General features: G+C 38.6%; 3 protein-coding genes across 3 annotated transcripts; 1 reads left to right on the top strand and 2 right to left on the bottom strand.

Moving 5' to 3' along the window:
- Positions 1–1,126: 1,126 nt before the first annotated feature.
- Positions 1,127–10,279, bottom strand: surf4 (surfeit 4). The gene is made up of 6 exons (XM_042509481.2): positions 10,059–10,279; positions 7,403–7,589; positions 5,679–5,755; positions 5,544–5,587; positions 4,332–4,518; positions 1,127–3,039 (listed from the first exon to the last, which is right to left on the bottom strand). The coding sequence occupies exons 1-6, from the start codon at positions 10,104–10,106 to the stop codon at positions 2,773–2,775; spliced, it is 810 nt and encodes a 269-aa protein (XP_042365415.1). The 5' UTR covers positions 10,107–10,279; the 3' UTR covers positions 1,127–2,772.
- A 2,220-nt stretch (positions 10,280–12,499) lies between these two features.
- On the bottom strand, positions 12,500–17,436 carry surf2 (surfeit 2). Its single transcript, XM_042509588.2, has 6 exons — positions 17,256–17,436; positions 16,890–17,041; positions 16,605–16,708; positions 13,715–13,900; positions 13,416–13,549; positions 12,500–12,897 (listed from the first exon to the last, which is right to left on the bottom strand). Exons 1-6 carry the CDS (start codon positions 17,328–17,330, stop codon positions 12,808–12,810), a joined length of 741 nt encoding a protein of 246 aa, XP_042365522.2. The 5' UTR covers positions 17,331–17,436; the 3' UTR covers positions 12,500–12,807.
- Positions 17,437–18,474: 1,038 nt separating this feature from the next.
- Positions 18,475–20,387, top strand: bbln (bublin coiled coil protein). The gene is made up of 2 exons (XM_042509022.2): positions 18,475–18,819; positions 19,643–20,387. The coding sequence occupies exons 1-2, from the start codon at positions 18,741–18,743 to the stop codon at positions 19,873–19,875; spliced, it is 312 nt and encodes a 103-aa protein (XP_042364956.1). The 5' UTR covers positions 18,475–18,740; the 3' UTR covers positions 19,876–20,387.
- Positions 20,388–20,430: the final 43 nt, after the last annotated feature.

Genomic DNA, 20,430 nt, shown 5'->3' with positions numbered 1-20,430 from the left:
TTTGGGATTCTATGTACCCAAGCAGGGGGGTGGTGTGACTGAGATTTTTTTAAATCATGACCCTTCCTGGAGCTATAAATAGTTTTCGTTGAGCCTCCCTGAGTGACTGAGGAAAATGCATGACCTTCCTTCATAAATGACAATATTTCACAGTTTCCAGCGATGATAAATGGTGTGATTTTAGAGTTTTTAAGAGAAAACGTGCCTTTCAAATTTACTTATGGGTTTGAGGGTATTTAAAATATTGTTCTACCCCTTAGCCAAATAATAAAAAAAAACAAAACAGACCTGTCTCCCCAGTGCTTAAACATTATTTGGAGTGCCTCGCCCATTTTGCACCACCCTCTCCCCTCTCACAAATAGCGAACAGTCCTTTAATTAAATGAAACCATGTGAGGAGTTTAGAGGTGAAATGTCTCTTCAGAACTTCTAAAAAATGTGTTCCCAACTACACACTGCTTCTTTTGTAAGGTCCTTGGTTTCATCTTTATCAATACATAAACCCATTATGTTTTTTAAGTACAATCTAGTAATTACAACTCTTAATTTCTTCTCAACCTTTAAGTTATTTCAGCGTTCCCTGGTGAGATTTATTGTGAAAAGGACCCACATTTAAACTTTTCACATTCAAAGCCTCATGTGTCTTGAAAGACCAATAATAGCAACACCATATGCACAATAAAAGCTAGTCCTTATTTATATAACAGGAAAATGAGAATTCCCCAAAACCATGAGATATTTACCTTCATCCTTTATCTCCTCAACTGTGTTAAAAGCAATAGTTTAAATCAGATTTAAGGACCAAAATCTTTTCAGACGGAGGTTACTGAAGCAAAATCTTATCAAATGGGGATCCTTGACAGAAAAAAAAGATCGAGAACCACTGCTCTAGATTGAAGAAAGGCCTTGCCTTTATATAAAACGATTGTACAGGCTTGTTTATTTAGCAACATTTCAAAGATGGGTATGCTGAGATAACAAGTGTGTTTAGATTCCTACACAAGATCTGTGCTTGTTTCCTCATGTAGCTCAAGCTTCTGTGGAACACTTCATTACTTAGGTTTTAATTGCACAAACATTTTCTCCCAAAAAAAAGTTTTAAAAAAAATCTAGAGTGACTGGTCAGTCCATGCTAGTCAGAGCTGTTTATTGAAGTTCTTGGATTTTTTTAAATAAAGTTCAATGAACGAGTAACTCTGTTTACCAGAATTCTTTCAGCAGTTAACACTGTAAACAACATAAAAACAATGTTTTTTCCTCATCATGGCAGCAACAACCACCCTCAGATGTATGTGGTGATGTCATCACACTCTGTCCCATATTTTATCAGTGTGGCTTGAAATGACGAAATGCTCCATTGCGGTCAACTTTTACAACAGTAGTCCATTAGAGGTCAGTATTTTCTTAAAGTCCAACAAGTCGATTCCAACAGCTGTTCAACACAATACCTATGTGTCATTTACATAGATGAAAAACAGTGTTTTTGTTGCCTGAGTCAGGACCTTTGATTGATTTCAGGCAAATATTTTCTGACTTTTCATCACCTTTTTTGTGATACCAAACACATCCTCACAAAGACTTTACTGTACTGCATGTTTGAACTATTCATGCTTCAGGCAGAGAATTTACTTCTGTGAAAGCCTCTGTGAGCATCATAAGAGCTACAAACCTTGATCGAGACAGTGACTTTATATTTTTTAGTTTTTATTTCTTCGCCATGAACTTCCAAAATCAAAAAACAAATGATCAAAAATACAATATAAACTTCTGAAAATCAATACACTGGATTTTTTTTTTAATTTTTCTTCTTACACAGGGCAAAAAACACTGAGCAAAGACAAAGTCCGGATGGCTAGTGACTCTGCTTAGTCCTCTTTGCTTTTCTAGATCGCAGAATATGGTGTTTCACAAGACGTCGAGCCTCCCATCCCCGTTATCCCCGATCATATACAGTTCACTAGTTAGGCATTTGCCAAAGACGTACAGTACAAAGTGCCCAATAACAAGTCCTGGAGCTAACAACTGTGTTGAAATTTTCAAAGCACGACTGCAATCCACCACTTTGTATACAATGTACACGTCCCCCCCCCGGATTCGACTCCCCGTGAATGTAAATCTGAAGGTGTACAGATGTACTGAAAGGCTAGGGTGTCAGAGAAAAAAAAAAAGGGGGAGATGAAACCTGGACAATCAAAGTGAGCTGCTGTCATATCAGTGCCAAAGTTCGATATGCTGAGTAAGTCTCAGACACTCCAAGATCCAACAGCACAAAAAGATCAGCGTCCATTGGGGTGGGGGGGCAAACTGCTGCACTCGATCACATTTGCCAGTATTATTAAGGAAATATTTAATCTATTCTAACTCATGGCATAACACCCATAAAATACAATAAATATTGTTGTTCCTTAAGTACACAGAGCAAATCTTTTCTTCCATTTATCACTCATTAGTTGCTTAACTTTGAAATACACGGGCCTTTTTTATTCTTGTTGTCATGGAAAAGAAGACATACAAGAAGGGTTTAGAAAAAAATCTGGCATTATATATGTTCAACAAAAAAATAAAAACAGCAGTTTGGAGGAAAATAGAAAAAAAATATCCAAAGATAGGTGAGGTGGTGCCTGTAGATTTGGCTAAATAAAAAAATATGCTAGAAAAAACAAAAACGGTGTACCCTGGTGGGGGGAACTGGAGGAGAGGGAGGGTCTTGTGTCCCAGTTGGTGGAGGAAGTGAGTGGTGCTGTGCAATCCTTTTATCTTAACCCCGTTTTCCTACCACTCTTTCTTTTTCTCATCCATGGACACTCCTCCGGGTCCAAGTGCCACCACCAACAGCAGACCGCCGATGACAGAGGTGGTCTGGAAGAAGTCGTATTTGAGGAAGTCGTGCATGGGCTTGTAGGCCGGGACGGTCCAGAAAGCGTTGAAGTAGACGTTGATGGCCAAGAGCCACATGACGAGGGTCAACGCTGCCAGCTTGGTTTTGAAGCCGATGGCCACCAGGATAATGAGTGCGGTTCCTACCATGTTCTGCAGGATCTGCGGAAGAATGTAGGTAGGTGAAGAGTTGCACTTTATAGTGCGTGGTCATCACTTCACTTGTGGGCTGTTGACTGACACGCAAGTTTAGGTATGCAATTCATCTGCAGAGACTGACTAAAATGAATAGAATTCATTCGCTGAAATGTTATGGCATGCTTTGCAAAATGCACAGCACGGGGTGTAGTTCTGAGGGTGTTTTGGTCTCCAGATTTTGCTGCAGCGTGAGTGCTCTTGACTGTTACGCTACTCTTTGATTCAAGCAGCTGTGGACATGCAGCACAGAGGGAGAGAGACTGCTTTTATGCTTAGAAGTGGTACGATTACAGCTCAGAGCAAGTCAATTCACTGCACTTTTCTTAAATATCTTGTGTTGGCAAAGATATTGTTGCACATTGTCATTAGCGCCGTTAGCATGTTTCATCACATGAATGCTGCTGTCACAGTGAATGTTCTGCTGAGCCCGTTCAAACTGTAAAACTTAATAGGAAAAACAAAACGAATCATTAAATATTCGTACTGAACAGCCAAATCCAACTTGACTGACATCATTCTTAGTTGGGTACATCCCTTGTATCCAGAAAAGTCTGATGCCTGAGGTTTTTACATACGCTTACCTCAATATTTGAAACTGTGGCCACTTACTGTGGTCAAACATCTGACATTAGCCTCATTCCCACTGCACAAAAAACTTGCTAATACCCGCTAACATCTGGCTTTTTAATGCAGTCCGCATACACACCTGGGTCAAATGACTCTGCAGTAGACATGGGTTTTTTTCTCCTCTGGCTCTGATTGGCATCGATGGGAACATAACATCTGGGTGAACGCGGTTATTTCAGTTCCTTAACCAGCAAGATGTAATGACGACTTTAATTAATTACCGTCCGTCTCCTCCTAAGCAGCGCTAAAACACTGATTCAAATACACCTGCACCAAGTTTGAAAGGGTTACTAAATAAATGAAAGATAAATAACGAGTAGAAACCACTGAGAAGTTGTCAAAGACCTCTGTTCCTGCTGCTGTCTACTGTTTACCTGTTCTTCTGCCTGCCCGTGACGTCACACAGACACACCAACAAGACACGCACACACACTCACGCCAGCTGACAGAAAGGCCAAATTGCTCATATTTAGCAGGTTTACCCGCATGCACCCGCTAACTGTGGTGGGAATGAGGTACCTGCTAAATTCTATGTAGGACAGATAATAAGGAAAATGGTAATAGGTCCCCTTTGATAATGAAATATCCATCTGTGTTAAATGTGGGTTGTTGTTGTGGTCAGTACTCACAGAGAAGAAGTTGGAGTCAAAGTGCAGCAGAGTCATGAACATGAGCACAAGCAGTACTCGGCCACCTAACTGCATGTACTGCTTTGGCGAACTCTCCCCCATGGAGGGGACTCCAGCAAACATGCTCTTTCCTTCCGAACGAGATTCGGCCAGCAGCAGGAGCAGACCACCTCCGAGGGCAAGGTTTCTGGGAGAGGAGAGAGGACAGTTATTTTTGGACAGCGTCTGTCAGACCCGCAGTCAGACAAGCAGAAAAATGTCTGGAACACAGCGTGCACGCAGTACAATCAGGTTTGCTGAGGCTGATTATGACCTTATTACCAACTGAAATGAGGCTATTCAGTATGGTTGCATGTAACTATGTGTTCTGAATATCAACAAATACTTCTCATTAAAACCACTTCCTCATGTAGTACTAAAATGACAAATGCCAATCACAGTGAGGCTTATTTTGTTTTTAGAATTTTAATTGTGGTTTTCCAACATCTTTATTGATTATAGCAACAAAAAGTGAATAAATAAATAAATACTTCAACTCTGATATTTAAAATTTCTTTAATTATTTATCATTAATCAAAATTAGCATCCTTTTATCAACTAATTGATTGCACAACTTCTTTTTAAGAGCTTAAGTTTACTCTGACCTTATACAAACAATCAACAACACACCAATTAAAAATACACATAATGCAGAAACAAACTTGAGTGTAGCACTGTATTTACAGGATTTCTCTGGCTGATGAATCGTCCGGCCTGTCAATGTTTAAATAAATCACAGGTCTTATACACAGTACTTGTTGGTGTCTGCTTGATAACTGAGATGCTTTCTCATTTACTACTATGCCAAATTTAAATTTCCACAGCTGCAGAAAAGGCACTACATGCTGTAAGATTAATGAATATAGTTCTAATTTATGATCATAAGCAGTGAGATTCAAAACTGAACAATCGAAACCACCTGTTAGCGCGAGATAAACCACAAGCATTTGTAAATAACATTCTGCTTCAGCCTTCTGCAAACTGCGTCACACCTTTTCTGCCACACATTTGTACGTATACATTAATCAGAAAATGTATATGGTAATCACTGACACAAGATTGTGTTTGGTGCTTAATAAAATGGTGCAAGCTGATACAAGTATTCAAATAAACATAGAATTGCCGTTAGTTTAGAGGTTATTTTACTTTAAACCTCTACAGGGTGACACTTACCTCATCAAAAATTTGAGGTCCCATAAAATGCTGTATGCAACAGTCTGGTGGGGAAAAAAAAAAACAAAACAGATCAGCGACAAAGATATATGTCTTTGGACATAAAAAATGTAATAAGAATGGAATTGTTTTTACCTGTAGCGCTATGATGCCAAATAGTCCAAAGCAGGCATATTGTACAAAATTTCTACTGAGGATGAGGACACAACCACCTGTTAGGCAAAGACATTAAAGGAAAGTTCTGATTATTATGTATGTAACACACTCTTTTTTATTTTACATTTTCCTCAATGACAAATGCCACCATGAGCTATAATTTGCCATTATTATTATCATTTCTGCTAAGGCCACTTTATAAATGTCATTTGAGTAAGACAACTCTCTTCACTTGTTTGTGCATAGTCTGTTTTTTCTTACATGCCTCCACGGTGAATGAATAATCCAAAAACAGACGAAATTCTTGATGAATTGAAGTCATTTGGGTCCAAGTTTAACAACAGCAAAACTATATCCAAACATCCATTTACAGACTCACGCAGCTCATGCAGTATAATCCAAATCTCATTTTTGCAGTCATATGCTCAGTACTTGCAGGAGTTATGTGAGATTATAACTTCAATTCATGAAGAATGGTCCTTTTTTGGATTCTTCGTTCACTGTGGAGGTTTACAACTTCTTCACAAATTCAGTGTAACATAGAGTGAGTAATTGCCACACAAATGGTCATTTTGCGAGTGATGTACTCCTTTAAGAAGACAGTCACACTCTGTTGTGGGTGCTGCTTTATCTGCCTCAATACTAATGACCATTTCATTTGGTAGACAAAACATGGGGCAGCTTTTCATTCATAATGTTTATGCCAAAGTCTGACTGTCAGCTTAAGCCCATCTCAACTTCTCAGTCTGTCATGCTATGGCGATTACAGTGTGTGCTCACTGTGGCCTTAAATTCTGGTTATTACATGACAATAATGGAACCTGACATCTACTTGACACGTCTCTGCAAAGTTTTGGGTGATGCTTTCATCAGTGTGGGAACTTCTGCTCTTGTAGGTTATCCGCTTCAAAGTTCACAGAGCTTAAAGATGCATTTTTGCATACAATGCAAAATGTAACTAATTCCTGGACAGGTGGGCTGCCTCTTGGCTTCTTTCATCAAATCTTGTCAGTCTTCACTGACCTCTCTAATCAGCAAGAAGGTTTATAACCAAGAAGTGAAGTTCACCGTGTTTGTATCTATTGCACAACTTTCTGCAAGCTGTAGACAAACTTTGGCTGAAATGTATTGAGCAAACTTTGCCTTTTCATACAGTTTACGTCCTTGCTTTGAATCAGTTTCAGTGTTTCACTACTTAAAACATAGTTCCAACCATGAATGGCCTCAACCTTTTTTTTTTTCTATCTCATATTGCTAGAGCTAGAGAGTTCTTTCTACTTTTCTTTCTACGTTTTTACCTGCTGTCCTGTATTTTAAATGCTGCTACTTAAAACTGTTTAGTGCCTTTACACTTGTGTTATTTGTTCTATTGTAAATTTCTAAATTTCTATTTCATATTTCTTTTATATTTGCTACACGCTAGGCATTTTGTGGACAGCAAAGTAAGAATTTCATTGTACAGGGAAACATGTTTCCATACTGTGCATATGACAATAAACACTTTGAATCTTGAATTGAATCTTGAATCTAGAGTAGCATTTCAAAACTCCCCACCTTCTTTGGACTCTTGACTTTCTGTTGTTACAGATTTTGTGTCACACACCATCCAGTAACGCTACAAGAACGTAACTTCTTACTACAGTCAAACCTAAGTTGACTGTCTGGACCGTAAGCTCACAGGGCACTGCCTCCCATTCACTTACCCAGCTGTCCTATGAGATTAAGCAGCACAAAGCACGTAGCCAGGAAGTAGCCACAGCTCCAGGTAGCCTCGATGTAGTCTCTCTGTTCATTCCACTGGAACCACATGCGGATGCCGTCTTCCAGAAAGGTGCTGATGAGACACAGACGTGCCAGGTGGGGCAGGTACTGTTTGGTTACCCGCAAGAACTGGGCAACAGAGGGAAAGAAAAGGTTAAATGATTGACAAGAAAAAGGATGGTTTGAAGTGCAAACAAGTACAATCAAAGGATGTGGTTTCTGAGGCGTTCCTGTGCTCACTTACAACATCAAAACTGGGTCAGGTAGCCGTGACACAAGTGAATTTCAACAAAATTTACACTTAAAATATTCTGACCTGCTACTCAGAAAGATCTAACAGTCTAAAATTAAACAAAAGAGAAGAAGTCATTAGACAGTCAGCTACTACTTATCATTTACACAAGGATAGGAATTAAACCACTAGTCATTTGAATGCAATTGCCATGGTAGGTGAATGTCGAAACAGTAGTCACGCAACACTGAATGGCAGCCTTGGATAGGCTTTGCATTAATCCTAAAGAAGCCCTATTAAAAAGTGTGTATCTTTGAATGGTGGGAAAGAGTACACAATACCTGAGGCTATGGCAGATGGTGCTACCTGTGGAGCAAGTTTTAACTTTGTTTTCATAAGTAAATGTACATGGAGTATTTACACAGTATAGATCAATTAAGGTTCTGTTTATCTTTTTTTTCAATTTCGAGACTAAACCAGTCAGGCAGTTTCTTACAAAGCTGCCATTTAAACATCAGTGCTGATTATTTATAATATCAGTTCAACAAATACAGCGACTTTTCTCTATATAATATTTAACAATAACAAACTGAGGTGAAGTCAAACTGTACATAATGTTCTACCCCTCCAGAAAGCTCAAGCTGACTATTTAAGAGAAAACCCAAATGCTACAAAGGTATAAGCAACTGATCATATAACTGGATTTGGAACAGAAATATTTGATTTCAAAAGTGAAAGAGGACAAAACAGTGTGCAGAGTTGGAGTTCAGTTGTGGTCCACAAATCTCTGGAAAATAAAAGGCCTGTGCCTCCTTGTCACAACCCTAAATGACTTATTGTTTAATTGAGAGTTGAAATACGCCGAATGTTTAAACAAAAACCTACACAACGATTTCTTTTCTCAAACAAAATTCATGAACGGATCCTCAGTTACTACAGTGACACAAGAGAGGTGCAGTGACCTGCCCCACGCCCCGCCTACTCAGCAGTCCACATCAGCACTGTCAGACTTCTGCAGCCTATCAGCGTACACCAACTCCCACTATGACTGCTATGTGGGACATGAATGGGCCAAGTGAGAGCCAATCCGAACAAGCCCAAGGTCTCTGCAACAGTCTCGAAATAGACCATTTTGTAGAGTAATGTGCAAGTAACATGTTAGTTTAGGACCTTTTAGTGAAAGATGTGTTTTTGGTAGAGTTCCTACAATGCAAGACATTTCAAGTTCTCTTTTCCTAATGTTTTACAATACACAGCACTCGTGATAGGAGTGTGTAAATCAATCAGCTGTAATTAGATTGAGGAAGTGGGGCAGTTTTTGACATGTCGATTGAGTTTAGTCACTACAGCTGTCATAAACATGCACAAAACTAACTCCAGGACTTGATGTTCAAACTGGCAGTCCTCCTCCAAGGAGACAGATTACATTAAAAATCTGTCCTGTCCTGCAATAATTCAAGGCCATGAATCGTATACACATGCTTCTTATGAGCCACAGTACAATAACTTCTGAAAGAACAGAGGGAAGGAGACAAAAAACAAATCTCTAGGGGGGTTTTCACAATCAAAACAAAATCTCTGGGGCTTTTTCACAGTCTGCAAAGGATCATGGGTCACAAGCACACCAGAAACCTGATCTTCACATCTCAGCTCAACTCTTCTAGATCAGTGCATTGCTTGCAGTCAAACCAGTCCAACAAAAAAGACAGACATAGCTAAAGAAAGGCATAAATAAATTTGTATACTAACGTCAAGGTACAGTTAAGATCCAGTTTTTGGGTGAGCTATGTGGTGGGGAAACTCTGTCAAGGCCATATGCAGATGCTAAATTGAGTAAATGCCTCACAAATTTAGAGACATTCTGTAATCCACATGCAATACCAAGCAGTTAGGGTGCTAAAACACATTATGTCCTAATAAGTGTTATCCAATAACTTGGAGTGATTTCACAACTGCTGTCTGGCACTGTCTGGCTGAGACACAACCAACAAGCTAACTAACCGGCATTATGAAGCAGACATTCATTATTTCTACATGTTAACTTTGGCTGGGTCGATGGTTTGTAAACAGATGTTAGTTTCACTTTGTCGGCGTGAATTAATAATGCTAGCTAATCCATCTGGAGACACATGACAGAGCCAAACACCTTAACCATTTGTCATGCAAACTAAAGACGGCTAAATCGTTTTTGATACAATATCGCGTTAGAGATGTCAGACAGCTAACTGCGGATGTGTACGAGCTACAACGAAAGCCGTACAAATGTTACAGGAAACACACTAGTTCATTTTGAGACATAGCAGTTAGCAGCTAACATGCTAACAGCGGCTAGCGTTAACAACTGTGGTGCTAAACACTGAAGTTACCTGGTCCGCCACGTCTTCGGCTGTGTTCATGAGATCCTCCTGCCCCATATTTGTGTAATATTATGATTTTTTAAAAATAATTTCAGCTTAGCGCAACACAATTTTGGTGTGTTGGGTTTTTCGCAGGCTGCTCTCGGACTGCTCCTCCCCCCGTTAACGTTATTTACTTGAAGATTTCCCGACCGCCTGGACGCAGAGAAAGGCCGCCTCCGCCCCACAATGCCCCGCGATTTGACGAGAGAGACAGAGCCCCCCTACATGGTACTGCAACCGCTGCATGCCACGTATACTGATCCGTCCAGGGGCTTGACACAACCACACAGCGTTGTTTACACATGAAAATAAGCACAAATTTCAAACCCGAATCCACCTGTATTATTTTTAACCATAAACTGTGAGGCATGTTCCCGATTCACCCTCGAAAAGCTGCGTACTCTCATATAACCTGTGCAGTTTTGGAGATGGTTGCACTTTTACTGACAGATGTGCATTGGTCTCAGCTATGAAAGTCTATCATGTGGCTTATCAGTCATTTATTTAACCCTTTGAAACTTGAGTGAATTGTCTTTCTTTCAAAAAATATGGGAAGAAGGCAGTGAGTGACACAAATTAGTAAGAAATCACTTAAAGGTACAAGAAAAATACTTTAAAATTACTTGAAAAAGAAAACCCCATACAAACAAAACAGAGCAGAATTACAAAAAATGGCGTAAAAATTAGTAAGAAATTAATAAAAAATACAAAAAGATTACCTGAAAATGAGTAAAACAAACAAATTAAAAAGAAAAAGAAAGGAAAGAAACAAACATGGCAAACAAAACTTGGGAAAGGTGCATAGAAATACTAATAATTCTGTATCATAATTTTAAATATGTAATTATAATAATTACAAATATAGTTTTCCCTAGCCCTTATCTTTTTCCTTCACATTTAAGGGTTAACATAAATGAATTTCCATGAGGTATTAGCCTAGCATTCAAATTGTTTGACTATTTTAAGTTGTCTGTACTTGTGTTTGTTCTGTATTTCAGTGTGCAGGATCACAGGAAGACCATTCATGTGCTTCTGATGGGGATCCTTGAATTTACAATAAACTGGCACCTTCTCACTGAACAACAGACGTCATTTAAACACCATCTTCAAGCTTTAGACCTGTTGCTGCATATTGCCCTATTTTAGACAATATTATAAAACAATCATTAAATATATTTAAAAAATACACAAAACCTGTAAAACACCAGCAGAAGTACAGCATACCCATGTTTACATGATGTGTTTAGTTTTTATTATATACACAAAATTCTGTTTACTCTGTCATCAAGGCTAAGACTAAACGTCTGCTTTCAACCTTGAATAACTGAAATCTAAACTAGACATATAAAAACAAATACATTTACAATAGACATTTATTAAAGGTCTTTTCAATGTTAAATTGCTCAGTGGGTTGTATGACTTCATGTGACGTGTGATGTGACTCAATGATTGATCGATCCATGGCTGCAGGGAACTGAGACGATGTTGGAGAGAGAATGATGAACATAACCATCAGGAGAGAGAAGAGCTATGTGAAGGGAAATGGGATGGAGGTGTAAATGGGGCCACGTGGCTTGTTAAACACTGAGACCAAAGACTTGAAGAAAGTCTTAAAACTTGTGTATGTTCCCCATTAGCAAAGCGGAAAAATGTGTTTTTCTTTTTTACATGCAGCCAATGTATAGTATTGCATTACATATAGTATTACATGTTCTGCACATAAAAAAAACTTGCCCTCAATGTTTGCACAGAGAAAAAGTGAAGAATAGATAATGCTGATGGCTTAAAGGGAAAAAAATGTGGCAGTTACACAAGATATTTCAGTAGTGAACACACAAATTTAGATAAATCAATCATGAAATTAGATAAATAAATCAGCAAAAACTTGTTGCAGAAACTTTTTGAAGCCACACTTATGACAGTCCTGGACTAGATGTTTTTCACAGGCACAATCTGTCCATCCTGGGTGAAAACGTGTATTAAGGCGCTGGAAGAGCAGTTATCTACAGCGTAAAGGCTTCTTGACAGTCTGTCCTGTGTAATTGCTGATGTAGCTGTCGAAGTGGTTTGCCAGCTGCATCAGCAATTACCTGCTACTATGAGGAAAGGTGCTTATTTTTCATGCTGTACCTTCAGCTACTATCTAATGCAGTCCTCTGGCTGAGGGATGTATACATCCCATCTGTTTATCAAACAGTGAAATGCAGTAAGTAGTGTTTAATGTGCAGTACATGTAAAAAAAGATGGTTGTCTTAGTTCTTGGAAAAATGTCATTTTATAAAATATGTTTTGGGAATTGTACTTTTCTGTCAATGATTTTTGGTTCATGGCCTACATCAGTTGCTGTTTGAGGTCTCTCCTCCTCCTCTAATTTGACAATGACGCTAAAAAAGACCACACAGACAATGTTTGCAAATCCAAACTGAGTTGTATTTTATACTTGCACACTTGGTTGCAAACCAGACCATATAACTCATCCAGGTAAAATGATGTGTTTGCTGCCTCTAACACATTTTTCATGTCACGTAAACCAGCCTCGTGGAAGCTGTGCATCAACACAACTTGGAAAACAGACCTTTCATCAAATGCATTTTCATTTGTACAAAAGGTCAGACTGGCTTAAACAGGAATACTACTCCAAACTGGAAGTGCAGTGTTGTTCCTTGACTAATTACCAGGTATAAAAATACTTTACATATATGGTTTTTCTTTTTTTTTACTTTCCGTTCGGCACTTTTCCATGTTTCTTACGTCCTGATTTCCAGTGATTTTTCCTGAATTTCTTCTGAAAACCACCGCCCTGGACCTGAGAGACAAAACAGCATGTCAATTGAGGAAAACTTAATTTTTTTTGATGATTGATTTTGATTTATTTTGAACATGTAAAAAAGGAAATAGAGAAATAAACAGTAATATTTACAGACACTGACAAACATTAAGCAAAAGAAATGGTCAAACACAGGTTGACTTGGTTTACATTTTCCAAAAGGTGTTAAAAGTAAAAACTTATTTAATCCCACCTCTTCTCCATAAGTCATTGTATTTTAAACCTAATTAATTAAATGAATTAAATGTATACATACACCCACATACTAAAATCAAATATCTATAATTTGACATTAGTATTTGCAGAAAAAGAGAAACATAAACTAGGGGGAAAAAAAAACAAAAAAACAAATAAATAAACAAAAACCCTGTAAAAATCATTTCCTAATACATTCTTTTAAACTGGTTTATGTCTGGAAATTCACTTGGTGTTAACATTGACTGGATTCCACACACACATACATACAAACACAAAATGTACTTCAGATTTCTACAGACCTTCTTTCGCTTCTGCTGCGCTGGCTTATCTACCTCCATTTCCTCCTCTTCATCTGTCTGGAAGTCATCCTCCTCCTCATCCTCATCGCCCTCCATACTTTCACCTGCCCGGTTTTTTAAAGTGAACATGGTGGCTGTGGAAACATATGACACTGTGTTACGGCAAAGTAAAACTAAAATCCTGCAAGCCACTCTCCTGACGGACGGCGTGTTTGTTAAACTGTTTATTAGGTTTCTGCTTAGATAAAAATAAAAGTGGACAAAGACGTCTCTACAGTGTGTGTGCTTGGGATACTGACGAGGGTAGAGGTCACTCATGCTGTCCTCTGAGTCACTGCGCTCCTCGCCACTGGACGAGGCTTCCCACATGTTGCTCCCGTGTTTTGAGGGCCTCCCCCCACCGACCTCCTCTCCGCTGTCTCTGGGCTTTTTCTGTGTGAGTCTGGCCGGAACAAACTCGATCCCTTGCTTCACACACTCTTCATCTACAGCAGGAGGGAGACGCTCATGTCAGTCACACTGACAGTGTGAACTACGTATCTGCATGTATCCATGAAGAACGGCATCATAAAAGTTAAGTAATATCATCAAGGCGTTTTGACGGACAAAGGTACAGCAACACTGATAACAGCTGAGGCAATACGACGGAGTCAATCTGAAACAGGTGTTGAGCGTTTCTACACATACAGCTATTTAAAATTTCATACTCACATTTCAACAATTCATAGTTTTTCTGATCATTTTTGACATCTAAGTAAAAATAGCCAGCCCTTGAAAAACTTTTCTGCCCATAGAGAAGAAAACAAATTGCTGCTATCTATACTTGTATTACTTTCTTAATTTTTTCTGGGGGAGGGGGGCTTTTTGTCTTTACTGTGATAGGACGGGTCTGTGAAAGGGGAAGAGGGAGGGGATGACATGCAGCAAAGGCCTGTGGGTTGAAACCTGCGGCAACTGCGACAAGGGCATAGCCAGGTGCGTCCCATTATTTTTCCTTAACATATTGAATTAATTATATTATATTATTGTTCCCTGTATATTTTCGCTCTTTAAAAAAAATATATATATATATATATATTTTCACAGAGTCTGTGCAGCATATTTATATTGTAACACACACACACACACACACACAGACACACACAAATAGGGGTAATAATCTGGAAGCACAAATATTTTGCCATGACCCGCAAACTTATCCAGACCCGCAAATTACCAAAATCAGATTCCATACTTTAACATACTGCATAGGAACCCTGGTTTAAGTCCATCACTATGAAATCAAAACTTTCTCTTAACACATGTCAGTGATATTGGGCTATGCTTGCCTCAGTAAAATCAAATAAAAATCCTTTCAAGGGTTTCTAATTTACTGCATTAAATAAAAGTCCTAAATAAGTTTTAAAGATTTAGAGCGATTATGTTCAGCGGAAAAGTGACACCACTGAGGTACATTTTTGTCAGCAGATAAACACCAGATAGCTTTGATTTCCTTCCTGAATGATGTGTATCACATGTGACCTGGTTCTTTGGTTGTTTAACAGCCTCTCTGTTCAGAAGGCATAATATACACACAGGTTCGGGTTTAGTGAGTAGGATTTAAGTGGAGAAATGGAATATAATTCAATTTAAGTATGTTTTCATTAGAATGAACTGATTATATCTTCATAGGAAGAGGGTCCTTATTATGGAGACTGCCATGTTGCACTGCAGCTACCATAGTTTGCAGACCCTGTAAGCAGGTGCTGGACTTGTGGTCTGTCTAAAACCTGCAGAACACCCATAGAGAAAAGTCAAACATGAAACTGCTTTAGTTAATGCTTTTATTGGGTTTTAAACACCTGGTTTGTTTTGGAGATGAGGAGAACTCTGCAGAGGGGTGTACCATGAAGAGAAATTAGTGCCTTAGCAAGGTACACTGAGTTTATAGCCGGGGTTTCCTGTACTATGAAGGTGGCTCTATTTTGCTATGTTCTGCTTGAAATCAGCTGAAAAGCTTCTTTCACAGCTTCTCTGAGGAGTGTCACTCTATAATCAGTGTCAGCATATGAGCCATACAAATTGTCAGCTGAGAGAAAATGTTATTAATATTTTGAATTTATTTTGATATTATTATCATTATTTATTTTTTTACACAGGGACCTACAGTTTGTCAGTGATGTAGAAAATCTGAGCAAGAATATTATTAAGTTCATTCTCACAGTTGTGACTCTTACTGAACTAATGAATGTGTCTGTGATGTTTTCGGGTGAAATTTGTCCACAGTGTCTCCAAAAGAAGCTTATTTAAAATCAAATTTTGCATTATACATTAAAAGTTCACTTTTTTTCTTTTTACAATATAATCCTTCAAATCTTAAGATACCATTACCACTTATTATGTTTATACACTTCATTCAGATTTGTGGAAGTCTGTTTTTAAACTGCTGATATATTACAGCCGATAGATCTGTCGGTATTTATCACAGATATTATTCAATCTGTAATATTCATTTCACTTTGACTTCACTCGACTTTATGCATCTCCGTCATTATGGGACAGTTTCAGACCTACATATAGTTCTTGATTATAATGTTTAAATCCACTGCATTAAGTTAAAAGTTTAAGAGCTGCGGAGTGAGCAGCTATATCACTCCGAGCAGAAACAACGGAGTGATATAATAGCCTAAATAGTCTATATCAACTTATGTATTCACTATGTACCATTTTCTGTCTGTGTTTGCCTTAATTGACACAACAGTGTTACTTTGTGCTGTAATACATTTTAATATTCTTTAAAGGCTGAAGTAAAGCGGCACATGATCGGTCAGTTATAAGTGTCAAATGACGCATTCAGCACGACATTTGACTCGCTTTCTGTGAAAGCGCGCAGAGTCTGAAGCAGAAAGCCTGAGTTAACAGAGACAGTTGATAATCAGCTTCATGGTACCCTTTATAGCTCTAACCGAGGCGGCAGGGTTTGTCAAGCCTGTTTAACTTGCTTCGTTGTAAAACCCTCAGATTATTTGGCTCTCCTGACCTATGAACACTTAAAAAAATCCAACCAGGAGAAACTTCAACTGGGTGCAATCTGCAAACGTCACCACCAGATGTCACTAAAATCCCCCTAAATCTTACAGCCCAGACCTTTAATAAACTGTAAAAAAAAAAAAAAAAAGATAAGTGAGAGTAGATAAGTGTAGTACTCACATTTGGAGAGGGCTTTCTTGAAGCGTTTCCCGTTAACATGTCTCAGGACATGATGCGGCTGCCGGTTGAGGTGTCTGAGGGTCAGTTTACAGAAGAGCTGATTGCTGGAAAACAGACAGGAGTCATCAGACAAAAACATGACACAAGTACCCATTAGCTTCACACTTTCAGGGCATTTCTGGGTGATTAACTATGACATTTCCTTGGCAATTATTACCACAGCTGCAAGTAAGATCTAGTGTTTTTCTTGCAAAATGACAGATTGACAAGCAAGAGTCTCCTTACGGTTGCTTGGTGCTTGGTACAATGTGTGGTTCATACTGGCTGTAGTTGAATTCTGCTGCAGCACTCAGTTTCTCATATTTCTTCCCTTTAGTGAACTTCTGTATCTCGGTCAGGTTGCATGGAAACTCGTGGCCATTCAGAGTGCATTTGATCTGCAAACACATGAGGCACATTTAGTAGCGTTAATGATGTGATTTAGCTTGGTGCAGCTATAAACCTGTTAATCTTTGACAGGTTGTTGAGCCAACACATGCGGCCATCACAGCACCTCACAGTACATGGCTCATTAGATATATTAGCATCACAGTTAGCATCACATTGTGCAGCGGTGTGTTTCGTGTGATTTGATGCAATTAGCTCGCTAACCTTTTTGTCGTCTGTAAGTTGCAGGAATGGGTGGTTCAGGAGAAATGCTCTGAGGTCCGCAGGTAACTCATCCATGGTTTGAAAACACTTCAAAACAGATCTTTGAGTGTGTTGATCAGGACACCCCCTTACAGGAAGTGACTACACGTGGGTTGACTGCACGAGCTCTGTTGCATGATATGTTGGCGCCATCCAGTGGTCAAAGTCAGGAAGGTCAGTTTAGAAATATCTATCTCACACTTCACTGCATATTTGAATCACTTTATAAATGGTTTATATTGGAAGAGGGTTTTTGATGCTTCCTCATAAACATCTTATTGTGAAAAGGAAAAAGGAAGTGGACCCTGCTAATCACTACATGCATAAAAAAGACATGAACACAAACTAATCTATTTGTGATGAAAACTCTGAAATTGTTTTTACACCCTATTTGGCATTGTTGTCACACCAAGAAATGCTGGAAGGATATTTACAGATATGTCATGGGCTGTATCTTTAAAGACTTTACACTATTTTGGGAAAATGTGGTGTTTAGCTTTCTTGGTTACTCAAGAAGGAAGACATTTTTTTAAATCATTAATTTGGTATTGATTTTAGCAAATGACTCAAATTGCTTTGTTAGCATGAACAATAACATGTTGTTGCCAAAGCAGTTCACAGAACAAAAGCTATTTTTACACATATTACATATTTAATATATACATAGTATATGTAATTTACAGGTCTATCTGTCTATCTATCTACACACATAAACAATCACACTCTGCCTCCATCTCTTTTTGTGGACAGAGCAGTCAATGTATTTTATATCTGTAGCTAATCTGTCACTTTACAGAGTGAGTTAAAGTGACTACAGAGGGCAAAAATAAACGCTAATTGACTTTAGTCAGGTGATCGTTACGCATACAGTCAGCTGACTGGTCTGACGGCACAGAATCAGAGAGCGCGGAAATTAAAGAGAGCTCACTCTGTTCGTTTTCTGAAACATTAAATGCAGTCTACAAACGTTAAGGGGAAGGTCAAATGTAAAATCCAGACCTTACTCGAAAACGGACACCAGTAATAGTAACTTATCAACGTTTTAAAGATTTTTTTTGCTGGTTTTGTGGAGATATTTAGATAAACTCTCCACCAGGTTATCCGTACATAGTGAGTCATCCTAATTAGGATTAAGCAATCTTTGTTGAGAACGCAAACACCCCGCCCACATTTTCCCATAATTCACCGCTTCAGTAAACAAATATAGATGTCAAGTTAGCTAGCTAGCTAGCTAGCGCGGTCCGTGGATTTATTTACTTAAAGTAACATTAAATCAAACATTTGACAGTTGAGTTGTTGTTGATTTTGCTAAATTCACATTGCTATTCGTTACTTTGCTAATGCCAATAAGCTGGCAACCTAGCTAGCTTCACTGCTCAACAGTAACGGTAGCTAGCTAACATAAATCTCTTGTAATACGGTTTTATAAACGAGAATATAAAAATAATGTCTGGACCAAACGGAGACCCAAACATCTCAATGGACGATGGTATTATTAACGATGAAGATGAATTCGGGGACGAAGGTAACGCGCAAATGTTTTCATTCATTGTAATCGATGTTAATAAGGTTGTTCACTGGATATCTTGGTACGCTCAGCCAGTTTCTGATCGAGATATTTTATCTAAGTAAGTTTATTTTCATATTCGTCTGATGATTGCCCAAATAGTATCACGAAAAGAGCTTTCATGGACTCCGAAATTGACAGTGGATGTGTTATTTGCAGTCTGTGGAGCATGTGTTAGATTTATCAGCAGATGACATCAATGCTGCCTTTATCATTTACAGCTGTAGATGTTTAAGTCCTCACATTATGTTGATCTTTTAAATACTGCAGAAATGAGAACTCTGTTTGGAAATGTCAGATAATAATAGTCAACATTCCCACGTCCCAAATCCCCACATTTAATACAGCTGTTGATTGAGTTGTATTGTTAGTTGTGTAAACTATTCATTGTCAATATAGAAAGTAGTTTTTTTTTTTAAACACACAGACTAAATCTATTCTGATTTTATGATAATTTCTTACTTAGGACTGGATTATGTTGGTGGGAAATGCGGATTATTTGTTTAATCATAAGAAAAACCATACTGTACACCTCTAGTTTTTATTTAGGGTGATCTCCCCTTCTGTGACAGAAAAGTTAAATCACAGTTACTGAAAGTTATAGAAGGTCAAATATGGGTAGTTTTGATAGAATCAATCCTGTTCATATATGCAGGTATCTGGGATATAAAGATGGAAAGTAATCAGTATTACATCCTAAATTACACTGAAGTCTTTACTCTGCTGTGTCTGTTTGCTTCACGTGACAATAAAGACTAACCTCTCTGCTGCATATCCACAGAGTATGAAGCTATCAACTCCATGCTAGATCAGATCAACACCTATCTCGATGACCTGGAAGAGCGGAATGATTCACTCAACGGTAAACTGCATGAACTAATGGAGTCGAACCGACAAGCCCGGCTGGAGTTCAGGGCCCAACTGCTCGGCTCCAAGACAGAGGAGGGGCAAGACGGGGACTCCTCCTCAACAAGCAAGGAAGACCTGGACAAGGACGGCGGGGACTGCAAATGAGTGATGAGGGGGGTGGAGTTTCGGAAGATGAAGAGATGGAAATATTTATGAAAGTTGACTCAACTCCTAACCTCTGTCTGTTGGACTGATGACCACCTCTGATTTATCTGTGAATTTATCCGCCAGATGTGTGTGTACAACAGTGATATGTTGCTTCTCCTCGATCATTCAACTCCGTCTAGTTTTTCCTCCTTTATTGAACTGTGCTGTGCTGATGTTTGTGTCCTTTGCAGATTGGAGTTTATTGACCTCTAACAGCTTCTTATAGAAGTTGCATTTCATAGTCACCTGGGACCATTACAGTGAGATCGAAGTCACATGTTTCGACATATTAAAGGTTGTGTAGACATCAGCTGATCAAGAGACTCTCCATGGTTAATTCAAGAATAGCTCAGAATCGAACTGCTCTGTATTGTGTTGATCCATTTAGTGTTGACAGTCAGCTTTGTAATAGCTGCACAGTCCCTGTTTGTTTTCTCCCCAAAAATAAATATGCAACATTCCCGACAAAACTGTCCTGTTAATTTTCATGAACCTGTTTAGGAAAAGTGATGG

Source organism: Plectropomus leopardus, chromosome 20, assembly GCF_026936395.1.
Source record: "Plectropomus leopardus strain MGB_pleo_1.0 chromosome 20, ASM2693639v1, whole genome shotgun sequence".
Classification (NCBI taxonomy): domain Eukaryota; kingdom Metazoa; phylum Chordata; class Actinopteri; order Perciformes; family Serranidae; genus Plectropomus; species Plectropomus leopardus.
Note: the sequence above shows the minus strand (reverse complement) of the source record. Positions and strands in the feature narration are given on the sequence as shown.

Bases quoted from the DNA above. Each gene is read 5' to 3' on its own strand.
- surf4 (XM_042509481.2), bottom strand. From the start codon at position 10,106: ATGGGGCAGGAGGATCTCATGAACACAGCCGAAGACGTGGCGGACCAG. The intron at 5,588-5,678 runs GTAAAAACAATT...TTTCCCCACCAG, and splicing joins TTGGCATCATAGCGCTACAG to ACTGTTGCATACAGCATTTT. The intron at 4,519-5,543 runs GTAAGTGTCACC...CTCCTCTCCCAG, and splicing joins GACCTCAAATTTTTGATGAG to AAACCTTGCCCTCGGAGGTG.
- surf2 (XM_042509588.2), bottom strand. From the start codon at position 17,330: ATGGATGAGTTACCTGCGGACCTCAGAGCATTTCTCCTGAACCACCCA. The intron at 17,042-17,255 runs GTTAGCGAGCTA...ATGTGTTTGCAG, and splicing joins AACTTACAGACGACAAAAAG to ATCAAATGCACTCTGAATGG. The intron at 16,709-16,889 runs GTAAGGAGACTC...TCTGTTTTCCAG, and splicing joins GTACCAAGCACCAAGCAACC to CAATCAGCTCTTCTGTAAAC.
- bbln (XM_042509022.2), top strand. From the start codon at position 18,741: ATGTCTGGACCAAACGGAGACCCAAACATCTCAATGGACGATGGTATT. The intron at 18,820-19,642 runs GTAACGCGCAAA...GCATATCCACAG, and splicing joins AGATGAATTCGGGGACGAAG to AGTATGAAGCTATCAACTCC.